The sequence below is a fragment of the Mustela erminea genome, chromosome 13 (genome assembly GCF_009829155.1).
Source record: "Mustela erminea isolate mMusErm1 chromosome 13, mMusErm1.Pri, whole genome shotgun sequence".
NCBI classification, from domain to species: domain Eukaryota; kingdom Metazoa; phylum Chordata; class Mammalia; order Carnivora; family Mustelidae; genus Mustela; species Mustela erminea.
The window spans coordinates 91,907,361-91,924,638 of record NC_045626.1 but is presented as its reverse complement, the minus strand read 5'-3'; the positions used below and the strand labels follow the sequence as shown (position 1 = coordinate 91,924,638).

At 60.5% G+C, this 17,278-nt stretch overlaps 1 protein-coding gene across 5 annotated transcripts; it reads right to left on the bottom strand.

The window, feature by feature from the left end:
- Nucleotides 1–3,399: 3,399 nt before the first annotated feature.
- Nucleotides 3,400–14,922, bottom strand: PUS1 (pseudouridine synthase 1). Of its 5 annotated transcripts, none has more exons than XM_032310270.1 (7): nucleotides 14,849–14,922; nucleotides 14,223–14,454; nucleotides 12,470–12,607; nucleotides 8,349–8,451; nucleotides 8,077–8,181; nucleotides 5,079–5,770; nucleotides 3,400–3,716 (listed from the first exon to the last, which is right to left on the bottom strand). In XM_032310270.1, the coding sequence occupies exons 2-7, from the start codon at nucleotides 14,442–14,444 to the stop codon at nucleotides 3,687–3,689; spliced, it is 1,290 nt and encodes a 429-aa protein (XP_032166161.1). In that variant the 5' UTR covers nucleotides 14,445–14,454; nucleotides 14,849–14,922; the 3' UTR covers nucleotides 3,400–3,686. The 5 variants fall into 5 exon arrangements, with proteins under 5 accessions (XP_032166161.1, XP_032166160.1, XP_032166162.1 ...); XM_032310269.1 differs by lacking the exon at nucleotides 14,849–14,922 and adding an exon at nucleotides 14,537–14,661; XM_032310271.1 differs by lacking the exons at nucleotides 8,077–8,181; nucleotides 14,849–14,922 and adding an exon at nucleotides 14,537–14,660.
- Between the last annotated feature and the right edge of the window lie 2,356 nt (nucleotides 14,923–17,278).

Sequence of the window (17,278 nt, the reverse complement as noted above, 5' to 3'; positions counted from 1 at the left end):
CGCGCGGGTCCGGCCGCTGGACAGCAGCTAGCCCTGGCCGGGGTGGGGTGGGGGGACCGCCGGCGGCCGGACCCCGGATTTCCTTGGGCGGTTGATGAGAATGTTGTGACATTAGGTAGCGCCGGTGGTCGCACAAGTTCGGGAACGTACCAGAAAACACCGAACTGTGCGCTTTGAAACGATGCGTTCATGGCATGTGAATCACATCTCAATTAAAAGTCACCGGGCCGGCCTCGTGCGGTGGAGTGTGCGGTTCTTGATCTCAGGGTTGTGGGTGCAAGGCCCACCCTGGGTGTGAAGGTTACTTTAAAAATAAAAATAAGGGGCGCCTGGGTGGCTCAGTGGGTTAAGCCGCTGCCTTCGGCTCGGGTCGTGATCTCAGGGTCCTGGGATCGAGCCCCGCATCGGGCTCTCTGCTCAGCAGGGGTAAGGGGAACGGGCTGCTTCCTCCTCTCTGTCTCTGCCTGCCTCTCTGCCTACTTGTGATCTGTCTGTCAAATAAATAAAATTTTTAAAAATCTTTTTAAATAAGTAAATAAAAACAAAATCTTGGGCACCTGGGTGGCTCAGTTGCTGCCTAGGCAACTGCTTCCAGCTCAGGTCATGATCCCAGGATCCTGGGATGGAGACCCACATCAGGCTCCCAGCTGCATGGCGAGTCTGCTTCTTCCTCTGACCTTCTGTCCTCTAATGTTCTTTCTCACTGTCTCTCTCAAATAAATAAATAAATAAAATCTTTTTAAAAAATAAATAAAAATAAAATCTTAAAAATTTGAGAAAAGAATTAGAAGACAAATGGGATAAAAACACCTCAGCAAAGTGCAGGTACAAATGCCCTCTGGTGTTAAACTGAAAATTTTAGAAACACAAACCCTGGCTACGAAGGGAGTTGCACTTACCAGTCGTTCCAGAACCACAGTCAAAGAACATTCTCCGCCCTGTTGAACTGCCTGGGTGGGGACTGGCTCTTTGAACCCTCATGCCACCCTCCCACTTGGTGAAGCCGGGAAGTTAAAAACTCGGTCTGCCAGAGTCCTGGCTGAGTGAGGCCCTTCTGTTTGCTGCATTTGTGCAGGTCTGGAGGTGGGAGGAGGTGGCCCAGACTCCCTGCTGCTCCCGGCTGCACCTGCTGCCCGAAAGCAGGTCTGACCCATGTTCCTCCTGCAAGGGTGGCCCAGTGCTGGGTGGCCATCAGCGTGGAGCTGTGGACAGTGGTGGCTTCTTGACAAGAACACTTCCCCCGGGGCCATAGCACTGGGCAGCTTGTCAGCAGCTCCAGGTGTGTGGCCGTGGGTGGTAGGCTCCGGGTCCTCCGGTCCCCCCAGCTCCAGAGGCAGGTGCCTCAGTGGGCCAGTTACATTTTGTTCCAGGAATCATTCCGGAGGATCTGGGGTCCAGTCCCAAACCAAGTCCTTGAGCCGCCCACCCCCAGCCATCTGTAGGCCCCAAATCTCCTGAAGAAAACATCTCCCAACCACGCACCGAACCAGTGACGTCTTCCTCTCAGAGACCTGCATGCTCCCTACACACACAGGTGAGAGCAGCTCACGCGATTTCCAGTGGCTCCAGGTGCTGACTCTCGTGCCCAGCTTACATGCCGGCCAATGTGGAGACCCAGCAGGCAGGGAAAGGAGGTGCGGGTTCTTGCTGTCCTCTGTCCTCGGGATAACACTGCATTCTGGGATCTGACGCCCTGACTACACAGATCCCGGCCCTAACTTTCTGTGCCTTCCATACTCAAGGAAGGATCATGCAACCTAGGAAAAGGCTGGCCCCCAAGTCAGACTTGCTCCCCTAAGTTTCTGGGGAGAATGAGGAACAGCTACCATCATGTGATATCTGCAGAGCTCTGTGGATGGACGGAGCTGTTAAAGTCGAGTGAAACCCATCAGACCACTGATTCTGCATCCACAGCTACTCACACTTGTGAACAAGGACACATAGGGACGGTCTGGACAAACGCCTGGCGGGAGGCTGGGCGGCGTGGACACGGTGAGCCACCAGCAAGAACAGTGCAGCCTTTCGTGACTGCAAAGCCACGCTACGTTGAGCCAGGCAAGAGTCAAGTGTACTGTGCGTGGCCATCTGTGTGAAGAGGGCGATCAGATGGGCTCGTCCCCGCACAGAGCTCTGGGAGCAGCCCTGGAACAAGGGGGTAGAGCCGCTCTTCTGGACTGTTGCTTCAAGCGCGTTCCTTACTGTACGACGCCGCACACCCAGGGATCCTCCGAGGTGACTAACAGGTCCTCCGTTCCGTTCGCTACCTGGAGTCACAGTTGGGAGATATCTACTCTAGAGATCGAGACTTTGTAGCCTCTCATGGTGAAGCTGTCGTCCAGCAGTTACTAGGCTTATTCTACACTTGGAAATGTCTTCGCAAAGAAACTTTGTTATCAGGAGGCCCATTACCACACCTAATGCCCACCTCCTCCGTACTTCCTCCAAACCGCCCTTCCCCAATGGCCCCATCTGCGAATGGCCCCAGCTCATCAGTCCCTCGAGCCTGAAGCCCGCCTCAGCCTTCGGTCCTCTCTCCTGTGCTCACCCCCATCCCTGTGGCAGCAGGAAGCCCAACTGCTTTTTTGCCCTCACACCCCCACCCTGGCCACACCAGCGTCCCTGGCGCTGGTATCCTGATGATACTCACGCCAGCCTGTCTGGGCCCTCAGAAGCTCTCAAAGAGATCTGCCCAGCTCTGTGCACACAGGGTCGTGCCCCCACATGCATGCACACACGTTCGCACAGAAGCACCCACAGAGACACACAGGCACACGTGCATACCCATGGGACAGACACCACATGTCTCGTGCGTGCACGCATTATCACATGTGTCCTTGCGTACCCGTGCACAGACACCAGCACGCACACGCACAACACACTCCGGCGCGGCGCTCCCCCACTGGAGACTGCCCGTGCCTTCCGCAGACTTGCCCACAGCCTGCCCATCACCTGACGCCCCTTCCCTCACTGACAGGTCACTCCTGGGCTGTGCAGCAGCTCCTGCCACTTGGTAAAGGGAATCTCCCAGCGTCCCTTGCAGCTGGACTAGATGGCGTGACGTGCCCTTGACCACGAGAGGAAGAAGCTACTGGTGGGTCTTCTGTTGGGAAAGAATGTGCCTCACCGAGGGGCACATCCGTCCCCTTGTCTGTCCCACTCTTCCCATCTGAGATGTGGGCAGGGCTGGGGTGGAGGTGACCGGGGAAGGGCCCGCCCTGCTCGCGCCGCCTTCTACTACACCGCCAAGCCACCGAGCCCGGTCCTGAGGGCCTGCTGGCTGGTCCTGTAGAGCCTCTCATGCCCACCTGCTCTGGCCCCCACCCACCGATGCCACTTTGCTCCTAACAGCACACACCACTCCCTCCCAAAGACCGAATGAAAAATAAAAAACAGCATGACTTAAGCAAAGTTTGTACTTATTTAATAAGAAAAATTACTTCTTTAAAAAAATAGTGCCTTTACATGCTGAGGTGTATACGGTTAATGCATGAGCTGAGAACAGACTCACAGCAGGTCCTCCCTGGGATGAAGCCCAACGTGATGCAGGTCTCAAGACCCTGAGGTTGCGGGGCCGCGGCACGGCTCTCCTGTGTCGCTGAGGACGGCCCGCAGCGGCAGCGATGGCAGCAGCGGTTCCCGGCACACACTGGGCCAGCCCGAAGGCGCTCCAGCGGGCGGCCGCCACCTCAATCACTGTCTCCTGGGGGGCTGGGGACCTGCAGGACAAGAGCAAAAGTGTGGGTGCTTCCTCCCTGGGGTGGGCTGTCCGCGGGGGCCTCAGCACCACGGCCGCCTGGCCTGGCATCAGGGACACGCACAGGAGCCCAGTCTCTGCCCAACACCTGGTCTCCACACCAACAGTTCGGACCCCTGACCTGCTCAGGGAAAGTCCAAGCTGGGAACGAGGGAGTCTTCACGGGGCTCCGTCAGACCCCCCCAGGGGACGGAAAACGAGGCTCCTCCGAACTGGACGAGCGCAGGCGGCAGGAGCCTGTCCCGGCGGGAGCCCAGCAGAGGCACGCCGGGCCCCCAGCTCGAACCCGCACACACACGCCGTCCGGCCTCAGTGCCTGGGAGAACCAGTCCCCACCAACACCCAGAGCAGAAGAGCTCACGCAAGCTCCCGGCAGGCCCAGCTCCCCTGGAAGAGCTTCAGCTCTCCCAGTGCGGCTGTCCCCACTGCCACCCCTCCCCTGGAAGAGCTTCAGCTCTCCCAGTGCGGCTGTCCCCACTGCCACCCCCTCCCCACCGTGGCCCTGAGACAGAGCAGGAGCACTCCCGTCTCCACTGTCGGGTCCCCAACGCCCCCATGCCGCTGCCCGCCGTCATCCCGCCTGCACACCTGCTCTTCCACACCTGGCGCATCTGGCTGGCTCGCCTCACCTGCGCGCGAGTTTACAACCCAGGCGTGCAGGAGGAAGCACACGTTTCCGGGCATGTAGACGGGATGCACCGTCCCAGCACTCCAGGTGAGGCTGCGCCCGTGGAGAGCTGCTGGGCCAGCGGAGAACCCAGACCCAGGGAAAGACCTCCCGCCGCAGACTACGCTGAGCTCTGGCGCGCCTCGCAAACGCGCCCTCCTCCTAACACTACCACCGGCAGGGATGACCCACCCGGAGCTGCAGCCCCAGCAGGAGGGCGCGTCAGAGAGCAGCCTCCTGGGGTGGCCGCCAAGCATCCCACATGCCTCTCTTAAGGGAGCCCACGTTCCAGAGCAAGTGTGACAACAGACACATGAGGACCCCACAGTGTTCATCCTCACAGCACCGTCCCACCAACAGAAACGCAGACCACCCAGTTTAGCCTCTGTCCAAGGTCACCAGGCACAGAGCGGGAAGGACACACAAAGCAGCACCGTGGGGCCATCAGCCACTTAATCCCATGCCCTGCCCCTGCTCACCCCGGCTGTGTGACCCCGAAAGGCTGACACACCTCCCTGCGCCTCAGCCTGCTCGTCTGCACAACAGACGCGAGGACGCCCGAGTGCAGCAGGTAACAAGCTCACCCGAGCGCCTGGAAGGGAGGCCCTGCAGCCTCCCTGGAGCCCCAGCCTCCAGCCCCACGGCCCCAGCCCCCACCTTGGCATCTGGGCAGGCTGCAGCGTGGGCGGTGGCGTTGAAGTCATGCACGGGCAGGGTGCTCAGCCACTGGGCCATGGACCGCTCGTGGCGCTCGGTGCTGATGATGGTGGGGTAGATGTGCTGTTCCTTGAACGCCGTGACCCCCGCCTCCTCCTGCGACCAGTCCAGCGGCTCGTGGAGCCCGTCATTGCCAAAGCGCTGGTTGTACTTCTCGAAGTGCACGCGCTCCAGGACGAGGCCGAGCCCCGGCGCCTTGGGCACGTCCACCTTCGCCTCCCCCCAGCTGCGCTCCAGCACGCTCTCGGGGGCGTAGCCCTTGACGATGGCCACCACCAGGCCGACCATCTTCCTGATCTGGTGCGTCATGAAGCTCTGCCCCTTCACCTTGATCACCGCGAACTCCATGCTGTCCCGCACGAAAGGCTCCTCGCAGAACATGTCCAAGACGTAGCGCCGAGCGCTGGCCTCACGGGGCCCCTTCTGCGAGGTGAAGTTGTGAAAATTGTGTGTGCCCTTGTAGCAGGCGAGGAGCCTGTTCACACGCAGCAGCGTCTCCGCGCTCAGCCGGTAGCTCTCATCCTGCACGTCGTGGTCCTTGTGGGCAAAGGCAAATGTGGGCAACATGTAGAAGTAGGTCCTGGCGTCACACTTGTTCTTGGAATTGAAGCCGCCTGTGACCCTCTTCAGTCCTTGGGGGGAGAGGAGGCAGGTGAGGACAACACTTCTGGGCCAACGTGCACCTGGACCAGACGCGGGCCCAGCCTCTGCGCCCCGAACCCGCCCCCATCAGACGCTCCACGGCAGAGCTACACAAACCAACTCATCAAAACTACACGCATCAAATCCAGGTTCACGGAGGGGCAGGGCAGCACGTGCTCTAGCACTGTGCAGCTCTCCACGGCCTGTGCTGCGGACCTGAAACCACACTCTACAAACTGTCCTCCGCGAGGCCACCAGGCAGCAACAACCACCAGCTCAGCAACAACTGAAGAACTGAAGACAACTTAGAAGACCGGCAAGAGCAGCGACCAAACGCGTTCTAGCACGTCCGCAGAACAAAGCAGCAGGCAGCCCCCGAGCACCAGGAAGCAGGCCTGCAGAGACCCGCACTCTGAGCGCTGACAGCCCGGCAGGTGCCCGACAGACACGCTAACCAGGAAGGGAAATGAAGACAGGACAAAGCACGCAGGGCACCACTTGTGTGAAGCAGACATATCTGTGTGCATACAGAACTTCCCCCAGAGACACGAAAGTTCCGGCGAGGACTCTGCACACGGCCTGATCTGCACCAGGGTCCCGCGGGCCTACAGGGGTGGGTCTGGGCCTGCAGCTCCGGCCGGCCCAGCCCCAGGGCTCCTACTGTCTTTGCTCTCGCTCTACTATCAGGCCTCATTTGGGGGTAATTTCAGGTTTTCTTCTTTGCCCAGCATTAAACGCTTTCACCCGCACCGAGCATCACCTAGATGCGTCGTGCCGGCAACTGCCTGCCAGGATCTGCCCCCGGGCTGCCCAACAGCCACACTCCGGGGCCACAACCAGGAAAACCACCCTGCGTGTCACACTGCACGAGGAGCGCTGACAAGTGTGGTAACTGTACGGGATTCGCTGCTTCTTTAGCAAAACCAGGGCCCGATCTATGGACCACATGGAAGACCTTCCCATGCAAGCGCGTCAACTGGCCTTCACGAGGGTTTACTCGATGAGAAGTGTCCTGGGGGGGACCCTCCCTAGAGGCAGAGAAACTCTGCAACAGAGCAAACGCAGACATCTGGTGCGGACAGAGTCACAGGAAACATCACTGACCTCACACGAGGCCTCCGTTCGCCGGCACCCAGTGCCCGTGGGAGCTGTCCCCGGCGGCGCGCAAGCCCAGCACCCTCGGCCGGCCCATGGAGAAACCGCGTGCAGCACGCCCACGTGTCAGGTCCACACAGCACCTGGCTCTGTGGAAGGAGCCACACCCGGGGCCTGACTCTGTTCACGTAAAACGCCGAGAGCACGAACTAACCCGTGGCGCCGGACCGCCGGTTGGTGGTGACCGGTGAGGAGGGGAGGGGGCGGAGGGCTCACGGCAGTAGCCGGGATGCTCCGCAGGTGTGGGCGCACGCACGCGCGCGTGTCAGAACTGTGCGCTTAGATACAGGCTTTGTTATACGTCACTTATGGCTCGAAAGGTTTTTTTCAATTCGCAGCTTAGAAGGAAATCGAGGCAGCGTGGGTGGGCACCACACGGGGTCGTAGCACACCCATCGGTGCGAGGCTGGGGGACGGAGGCAGGGATGTCGTCCTCAGACGTTACGAGAAGCAAGCTGAGAAGAACGCTCTAACAGAGACGCCACCAAGGCCGCCAAACAGCCTGTGTGCAAAGACGGGCAGCGGGGGCAGTGACAGTCAAGGAACGCATGGCGGCCACATAGCCTGGCCCGCTAGAGAGGGTCTTCAACCCCGTTTTAGCCCCCTATCAGGGGGCTAGTAGATAGATAAATTGTTCAGATAGATAGTAGATTGTTTTAGCAATCGCTAAAAAACCACAATGAGTTACAAGAAGTTACCTAAGAAGGCAACCACGTGATAATGAAATGGAACTACGAAAAAATTCATTAATCCAAAAGAGGGGGACGCCTGGGTGGCTCAGTTGGTTAAGCAGCTGCCTTCGGCTCAGGTCATGATCCCAGCGTCCTGGGATCGAGTCCCACATCGGGCTCCTTGCTCGGCGGGGAGCCTGCTTCTCCCTCTGCCTCTGCCTGCCACTCTGTCTGCCTGTGCTCGCTCCCCCCCTCTCTCTGATAAATAAATAAAACCTTGAAAAAAAAAAAAAAATCCAAAAGAGGAAGCAGAACAAAAGGAGAGCACAGAACGCCAGAAACGAAGAGCGACAGACACGGACATCTATAGCGACGAACCCAACGGCCTGGAAAAGTAATGGGCCCAGAAGCGCCACTCAAAAGCAGGGCCAGATGGGTTGGTTTAACAAAGACCTAAAAACCCCGCTTACCAGCCTTGTTACAAAGGAGAGTCATCACCTGTTTTAACTCAACCAAATCTGGACTCCTGTGTCGGGGGTTTGGTTGAAACAAGGCACTGCCATGAGGGGCACATCCTTCAGGAGGAGGGGACGACGACCTCTGAAATGACTCACAACCACTCTTACCAACGGCTAAGCAACCGCTCGGAATCCTGATTCCACCCCAGAGAAATCTGGTGCGGCCTCCCATCCCAGCAAGACCCGCCGACACGGGGCACAGGGCCGTGCCCTGCTGCACTTACCCAGGATCCGGATGTGAGGCGGAAGGTGGCTGTTGATCTTTTCTAAAATGTCGTCTATCAGCCACACCTTGAGGGACACCACCTGGCCAGCCGCCGACACGCCCTGCAAAGGAAGCAGAAGGGTCAGGCACACCCCTCCATAAGGTGGTTCCTAGAACGACCACGCCAACTAGGCCATTTCCCGTACAAGTTCGGCTTTAGAAACGCATCTGAGAGGCTGGTGAGACCTGAGGCCAGCGCTCGGCCCCCAAGAAGCCAGGCGAGCACACCCGGGAGAGGATCAGGGATGGCTTCAGAGCCCAGCAAAACACATCACGCAGGCAGAAAACGAAGGCCCCCTTGGACCGAACGCTGCACGACGTCGGGGAAGAAGAGCAAGCGACCTGGTCAGGAGAATGGGAGGCCGAGCAAGGAAGAGCTCGCCCAGCCCCGCCCACGGCGCCGCCATCCCCTCTCCGGGCACCTCCAGGACCAGCCTCCAGCTCCAGCACGAGTCCGCGCCATCTGCACCCCCATCTCATCGCGGAGGCTCATCTTGTCTGCCCTCGTCACAGGGACAGTAGGTACGGCCCAGAGGCCTTCCGAGAGCCCCTCCTCGTGTGACTTCCAGGCCAGCACACAGCTGTAATCACCCCGGCTTGCCCGGAGGGACCGCTGCTCGCCTGTCCCTGGGCACCTCTATGAGCACACTGCATAACGGGACTTCAGCTCCATCAATAGGCCAGGCACCCACCAGGGGGCCTGGAACGCATCCCCCACAAACTGTGGGGAGGACCACTGTGCCATCTAAGTCAGGAGAGCAATTATCCTGTGAACAGGGACGGGGCACCACGTGGACAGGGAAAGGGGGCTGGTTACACAGGCAATGCCCACCAGGAAGAGCACGCATCCCTACCCGATGCCGAACCTTCGCCGAGAAGCTGGCTTTTCAGATAGTCAGCATGGCAGGACTGTGCGGGGGCAGGGAAGGAGACAGGAGGGCTGCTGGGGGGCGGGGGACAGGGTGCCGTCCTGGGTGCAGACGGGCAGGTGTGCAGCTCAGCACCACCCGCGTCACGGCGCCGCGTGAACATCATCTGAAGACACCCCACAAACCCGTGCCAAGAGGTCAGACTACAACACAGGGGACATCCCTGCCCGAAACTCGGAGTGAGTCAAGAAAATCGGACAAATCCTGAGGACATTTGTTAAAACAACCGGCCTCGAGTGCCCAAAAACATGTCACAAAAGACCAAAAAAGAAAAGATGGGACAGATTAAACGGAGCTCAAAGGACGGGAGTGTGTGCGCACACGGACTGCGGCTAAGAGACCGGGTCAGTAACGAGCCGGGGCGCACGGGCAGTGGTGTTCCATCCGTCAGCGCTGGACTGTCCAAGGGGAGGCCCCCCGGGGCGCCACCGTCCCTGCACGTTCAGGCCTGCGGCTTTCGGGAGGTAATGAGGTCCATGACAGACTCTCAAACTGTCAAACAGTTTCGGGGAAGAAAGGACGGAAAGAGAAACGTGGCAAAATGGCATCACGGCAGAATCAAGGAGAGAGCCGGCCCGGCGTCCACCGCGGCACCGCCACATGCCTGCAGGGCTGCGTTCTGCCCAATAAAAACCTGGTGAGACAGACGGGGGGGGGGGGGGGGGGGCGCCTGGGGGGCTCAGCCAGTGAAGCATCTGGCTTCGGCTCAGGTCATGGTCCCAAGGTCCTGGGATCGAGCCCCGCACTGGGCTCCACACCCAGCAGGGAGTCTGCCTCCCCCTCTCCCTCTGCCCCTTCTCCCTTTTTAAAAAACAACTGGAAATTTAAGAAAAGAAACAAAAAATGAACACTGACAATGTTACCCAGACTAAATCTACTGCCCCCAGATCCACGTCCTGCAATACAGAGCGTCCCAGCCATTCCAGTAGCTGAAAATATACAACGGATTTCAAACACTTAGATCCAAGAAAGGAACGAGAAGGGGCGCCTGGCTGGCTCAGTGAAGCGTGCAAGTCTTGATCTCGGGGTTGTGGGTTCAAGTCCCATGCTGGATGTAGAGAGGACTTAAAAAAAAAAAATCTGGGACACCTGGGTGGCTCAGTTGGTTAAGCAGCGGCCTTAGGCTCAGGTCATGATCCCAGCGTCCTGGGATAGAGTCCCACGTCCGGCTCCTTGCTCAGCAGGGAGCCCGCTTCTCCCTCTGCCTCTGCCTGCCTCTCTCTCTGCCTGTGCTCACTCTTGCTGACAAATAAATAAATAAAATCTTTAAAAAAAAAAACAAACAAAATCTTAAAAAAAAAAAAAAGGAACGAAGATAGCATGGCTATTTCTTTACCAATCGCGTGTGTAAGTGAGAACATTCTGGACGTGCTGCTGGCGCAGGAGACAGCTAACAGATCTGGGGTCCTTCCTGGGGAGATGGAAGTGTCCCCAGACCAGCCGCAGGCATGGTCGCAGAGCTCTGAACACGCCTGAACCCACTGACTCGCACGCTCTGGGTGGGCAAACTGTAAGGAGCGGACTGTATCTCAACAAAACTACTTCTTAAAAAACCTGGGAAAAAAAGGAAGAAAATAGGGGCGCCTGGGAGGCTCAGTGGGTTGAGCCGCTGCCTTCTGCTCAGGTCATGATCCCAGGGTCCTGGGATCGAGTCCTGCATTGGGTTCTCCGCTTGGCAGGGAGCCTGCTTCCCACCCCACCGTTGTCCCATCTCTGCCTGCCTCTCTGCCTCCTTGTGATCTCGGTCTGTCAGATAAATAAAATCTTTTTAAAATAAATAAATAGATAAGAAAGTGCTATCATTTCTTCCTCCATCGGGCCAGATGCATTAAGTGGAGAGACGAGCTAGGACGCTGGTATGAGAAGTTTCAGGTTTCTTCGGGTTCCCCAGACTAGGAGAGGAAAACGCATCCAAACGCAATGCTAACAACAGCAGATTAAGCCCCACCGTTAACTCAGGCAAACATCTGCTTTTCTCTGGCCTAGAAAACTCCCAGAGAGCTGTCACTGGAACAATGAAAGAGAAAAGGGAGACTGTAAGGAACCACAGGACCCTAGCCTGAGCCGTGAGAAACGTTACTGCATCACCTACAAGACGCAAACCGGCAGCCCCGTGTTTGTCCCCCGCTATCTGTACAGCGTGCCTCTTCTGCGGTCTCTGCCCGGCATCTGGACCCAGGGGATCTCGTACCTGCAGACGTGGCCATGGTTCGGCTGCTCAGGACTCTGACCTGCCCATGTCTGGGTCACACCCCCAAGGGACCTCAGGCGACCACAGAAGCCGCTCAGAGCTGGGATGCAGAGCAGGACAGAGGCCATTCGGTGCACTCTGCACTTCCTGTCTACTGGAGACGAGCGTGAGGTTAGTGCCTCTGCCCCATGCGCCTGCCTGGCTCCCCTCCACTCTCCCTTGGGGATCTCCTGCCCATGCCAGACCCACACCCAGGAACACAAGACCACTCGGCATGGCTGCCATGCCGCCCAGGACTGAGCCCAGGACAGATGTGTGAGGCAGAGTCCCTGCAGTGGGGCCCAATCTTAGGGCCGAATGGACAGCACAGGGCCACAGCCACTGAAGCCCCCCAGTCCCCGAGACGTGGCCAGAGCAGCGGTGACGCACCATGAGCGTGGAGTACGTAGTGGGCTACCAAGCCATGACAAGCACCCACACTCGCACCCGCACAGAATGGGAACTGTGATCTGCCGATTGTATTCCTGCTGATTACACAAAGAAAAAAGACTATCTCGGATAAACTAAGTTAAATAAAACAGATTACTCACACCAGGATCATCTGTTTCCTTTCCCCTCTTGGAAAACACGACACTCAATCCTATGCGTACCATCAAGCCTGAGTCGCGGGGACACTGTGACCACCATGTGGCCACCTGCGGGAGCCACAGAGAACCGCACAGACACGAAGTCTGGGCAGCACTGAGCCTCCAGATCCTGCCACACACAGCCTGGAAATGCTTAGAGAACTTTTTAGTGACACAAGGCGATGGCTTTCTTTCCACGTTGGCTAGTTTGGTCTCTGCGTCTGTCGTTCACAGACAACAGTCTTGACAGACACTGACCTATGGTGTGTTGCACAGACTGGCCCCTTCAGGTGCTGCTACTCAAACCTGCAGGGGAGGGGCAGGGAGTGCCTACCTTATCTGTCCGGGCACACCGCTGGAAGGACATCTTCCTCATGTCTTCGCCGTGATTTTCAGGAATACAACCCGACCGGACCAGAGCAGACACCAAGTCATCTTCGATGGTCTTAAACTGTGACGACCCAACGTTCCTCTGAAGGAAAGAGGAGAAAACTAGTTTTCTTCACTCAGTCACTGCCCACAGATGGGAGCCCCGGGCCTACGCTGCTCCCTGTAGGGCGCCTGGGTGCTGGGCCCACACCTGTGGCCCTGGGGACACACCACGGCACCTCCCTGTTCCATAGCGAGTGAAAGAGTTACCTAAGCATACCCAGTCTCTAAAAACTTCCCACCCTGGGCAGCTGGCTCAAACAACCCACAGAGGGTGTCACCCGAGACACCGCTGCCTCCCACCTGGTCGGATCTGAAACCAGCGCCCCTCCTACCCGAGACCCACTGGTCAGCAGCAGCAGCAGGCCACAGAGGGACACCGCCCCCTTATGACCACGGGGAGGCAGACCCCTTGACTCAAAGCAAGAAACCCAGCCTTGGCATCCTGGCACCCCTTCAGCTCACGTGACCAGCCTGTACAACTTCTTGGAACTACTGTGTGCAAGGGAAAGAGGACAGCCACTGCTTCTAGAACCCCCTAACGCTACCCTCTCAGCGTGCCCCAGCCACAACCCAGTGCCTGCAGGTCCCTGCACATCCATGAGGTCGCACGACCACGAGGATGCCCCTCAGAGAAAACCTCCCGCACACCAGGCACACGAGGGTCTACGAGCAGTGTGCCACGATCACCACAGGGGAAGTTCTTCCCAAGGTCTACCTTACAGCCCTCACTGAGACAATCAAGTCACAAATGCTGCTCAAACACCCACGCGGGGGACGGAGATGCGGCGGTGGGGAAGGCGGCCAAGTGCCAGGCTCTCAGAATGTCCTTCCATCAGCATGGCGAGCCACTGTCGCTCTCCAAACCCCCGCAATTCCCTAACGGGGAAACTGAGGTAGGCAGAAAACAGTGAGCCTCAGCAAAGCTCTCAAGACGGTGCCTAAGGCAAAAATACACGTCAAAATCACAGGCGCAAAAGCATTTCACGGCCCACACGGAGCAGCAGGGGTGGTCCCTCCGTTCCTGAGGCAGTCACCGACCCGCTGGCACAGGTGACCTCATGCCACGTCGGTGTCCCCGGTGCCACCCACGCTGTTACCTAAAACAAGACCCGAAGAACCCCAGCTCTCCCACTGTGCGTAGTGAGAACCATTACAACACCCGGAGCGCCCAGCACGGTGGTGTTGGATGCTCCCGGCACGGCACTCAACTCCATGCCCGAGGCAAGCTTCAGCAAGCTTACGGAACACGGGACCCACGCTGCTGCGGGACCCACGCTGCTGCGGGACCCACGCTGCTGCGGGACCAAGCAGAGCCGTCCCGCACCCCGGCTTCCAGGAATTCTGAGAATTCCACCTCCGCACAGCCTCTGACGGACACCAGCAGCCCAGCCCCGCGGCCGCCAGGAGAGAGGAGCAGGGCGAGCCGCCATCAGGGCCTGGAGCCACAGGCTGTTGGGCCACAGTCCCAGCGGGGCACCAGCGGGGCCACAGCAGGGCTCGCGCCGCTAGGGCTCCAGCGGAAACCCCGCCCAGGGGACTCACCACGACGCCGAAGAGCGAGGCCCCGCGTCCTGCGCTGCCCTAGCTGGGCAGCTGTCGCCGCGCGGTCCCAGCCGGAGGCCGGTCGGAGGAGCGAGCCCCGCGCGCGCCCTCACCTGCATGCCGTGGTAGCCCTTCCCGGAATAGGCCACGAGCAGCACGATCTTCCGCTTGGGCAGCTTCCTCCGCAGCTCCCCGTCCGGGCCGCTCCTGAGCTTCTTGGCCTGCTGCTCCGCGTCCTCCCAGACCCGCGCCCCGCCCTGCCAGCCGCTCCGGGCCTTGCGGTCCTGCTCCCGCGCGGCGCCCACGGGGGCGGGGGCCTGCACGTTCCCGGCCATGGGGGGCGAGCTGCAAGGACACGGCCCGAGTGAGCGCGCGGCCGGGGCGCGCGGCCTGGACAGCGGGGGCCCGGGCGACGCGCCGCGGTTACCGGAGCAGACGCCGTCCCAGGCGCGGGCTCCACGCTCCGCAGGCTCTCCGCAGGGCCCCGGCCGCCGCCCGCAGACCGGGCGCCGCCATGCGCGGCGGGGAGCGGGGCTCGGGGGCGGGGGGCGGCGGCGGGGGCGGCACGGGCCCGGCCCCTCCGCCCGGGGCGCTCCCGCGGCCGGCGGCCGACCTCCCCGGCGGCGCCTGCCCCTCCCGGCCCTCCCGCCCCGCCCGGCCGGCTTCCCCTCGGGAGTCCGGGAGCCTCCGGCCCCTCTCCCGGAACTAGAGCGACGCGCCCCCACCCGACCCCACTCACGGCGCCGCGGACGGAGCCGGAGCCGGACCACGTGGGCGAAGGCGGAAGTGGAACGCGCGCCCGACGGCGGCCGGGCGCGGACTAAAGGCCTACAGAGCGGGGCGGGGGCGGGGCGGGGGCGGGGGGCAGGGCGAGGGGCGGGACGAGGGGCGGGGAGGAGGCGGGGCGAGGGGCGGGGAGGAGGCGGGGCGAGGGGCGGGGAGGAGGCGGGGCGAGGCGGGGCCGCGCCGCCCGAGCGCGCGCGGCTCCCGGGAGCGAGCAGGTGCGCACAGGTGCTCGGCAGGGCGAGTGCCGCGGGCGCCGCGCTCCTGAGGAGGACCCCAGGGGCGGGCGTGAGGCCCTGCCCGGGACGCGAGCACACCGGCGCCTCCCCGGACTCTGCGTCTCCCGGATCCGCGGCGGCCGAGCGTCTGTCTGCTCACGGCTCACAGCCCGGGGCCGCGGCCCTGGGGAAGACCTTGCGGGAGGGCTGGGGAGGCGGCAGGAGGCGCCCGGGCGGGCACAGACCAGTCTCCTTCCGGAGCCGGGGAATTGCCCAGAGCGATCCGGGAGCTCCCGTTCTCGTGGGGGCACGCCCAGGGGCCAGCCCAAGCAGAAAAATAAAACGGGGCATCCCAAAGCCATAACCGCCATGTGCAAAAGGAGCTGAAGCACCGGCGCGCTCACGATGGGCTCGGAAACTGCCCGCAGGTAAAGAGACCGGATCAGAGGCCCACGTGTGCAGGTTCTCATTCATACGCAGCGTCCACAACGGCCGGCCGGGACCCAGAAAGCGGGTTGGTGGTTGCTGACCAGAGTCTCCGTGGACCACACCGTAACCAGTCTCCTCTGAGCTCAAAGCGAGGATGGGTTGACAAGATCATGCTGGCGGGATGGGTGCTCACCTGCGCTAACGGACCCCCAGGACCGCTCTCCCCTTGGCGGGAGGGGGGAGCCCAGCGTCGCTTTGCCAGGGCTGGGTGACCTGGGGAGCTCTGGTGGCTCAGCAGCTTTAGGAAGCATTGGGCCAGCTCCACGGAGCATCCGACCTTCACACAGGGCATCCCCCACCCTCTTCCGGAAGATTCCCTGTGCCGGGAATGCTCCCTCCCAGCCCAGCAGCTCTGAGGCCACAGGCCCCACCCAGCATAGGGAGATAGACATGGGGTCCCAGGCTGGGGGCATCTGCAGGAATCCAGGACCTGGACAACTGGGACGGCTCCCGATGGGCAGAGGACTGACCCAGCCAGGGAGCCAGGAAGGCTGGACGCTGAGGCTCTCCCTCCCCACTGCATGGGAGCCGAGGGTTCCTTAGTGCTGGAACAGAGACCCAGACCATGTGGAGAGCTGTGGCAGGGGCAAACCCAACACCCCCGGACTAAGCCATGTGCAGACCCTGACTGGGAAGCGCCCAGCCAAGTTACATCAGGTAGGAAGGGTGGAGGCATGTGTCCCTGCAGGAGCCTATGCCAGGGTCCTTGTAGGAGTGAAACTGGCAGGACGGGAAGCGCTGTGACAGGTCAGAACTGCCCACTGTCAGGGGAGAGAGGCTCCCGGCCACCTGTCGTGTGGGGAGCAGACCACCACACCTGCTCCCTCCTCAGACCCCACCAATGACAGTGGCCAGCCCGAGCCTGGTCCTCCTGGCCAAGGGCCCCTGTGAGCCTGGGCAACGGTAAACATGCCTGGAGTGAGCTGGGGAATGGGGAGGTGCTCGGACAGAGAGGAGGGAGCCAGCCCCTCCTGCACAGTTGCCACGCCCCACGCCCAGCCCTCACCACCAGGTTCCTACACAGGGACCTTTCTAGCAGTTCAGCTGTAACTGTCCAAACTTGGAAGCACTGGGGTGTCCTTCAGCTGGGTGACTGGATAAAGTACCCCACCCAGACAGTACAGTATTCTTCAGGGCTAGAAGGAAATGAGCTACGGACGCAGAAACCTCAGATGTGTCTTATGTGAAAAGCTGCCAGTCTGAAAAGGCCGCACGCGGATTCCAAATCTATGACGTTCTAGAGAAGTCGAGATTATAGAGGGAATAAAAAGGCCAGTGTTTGCCGGGGGCTGGGGGAGGGAAGGAGGCAGAAGAGAGGACGGTGGGCAGTGAAGTTCCATGTGACAGCGTGGGGGACACGTGCACAGGTGTCCGCCCACAGAACGGACAGCAGCAACCATGGGCCAGGGTGATGACGCGCGTCCGTGTAGGCTCCCCACCACCACGCGGTGTGTGCAAACGGGGGCGGGGAGAGGAGGCAATGGAACTCTGAAGCCTATTAATTGAGCAACACAATGCCACAATTCTCTTAATCCTCTGGGCATTTCTTCCACTTACTGATAGACCAGGAGCCCCACAGAGCGGAAGGGGCTCGGCCTCCCGCCCCGTTTCCCACCCGCACGGCCCTTCCTGTCTGCAGAGACGGCAGGCACACGCCAGGCAGGCAGGACCCGAAGCCC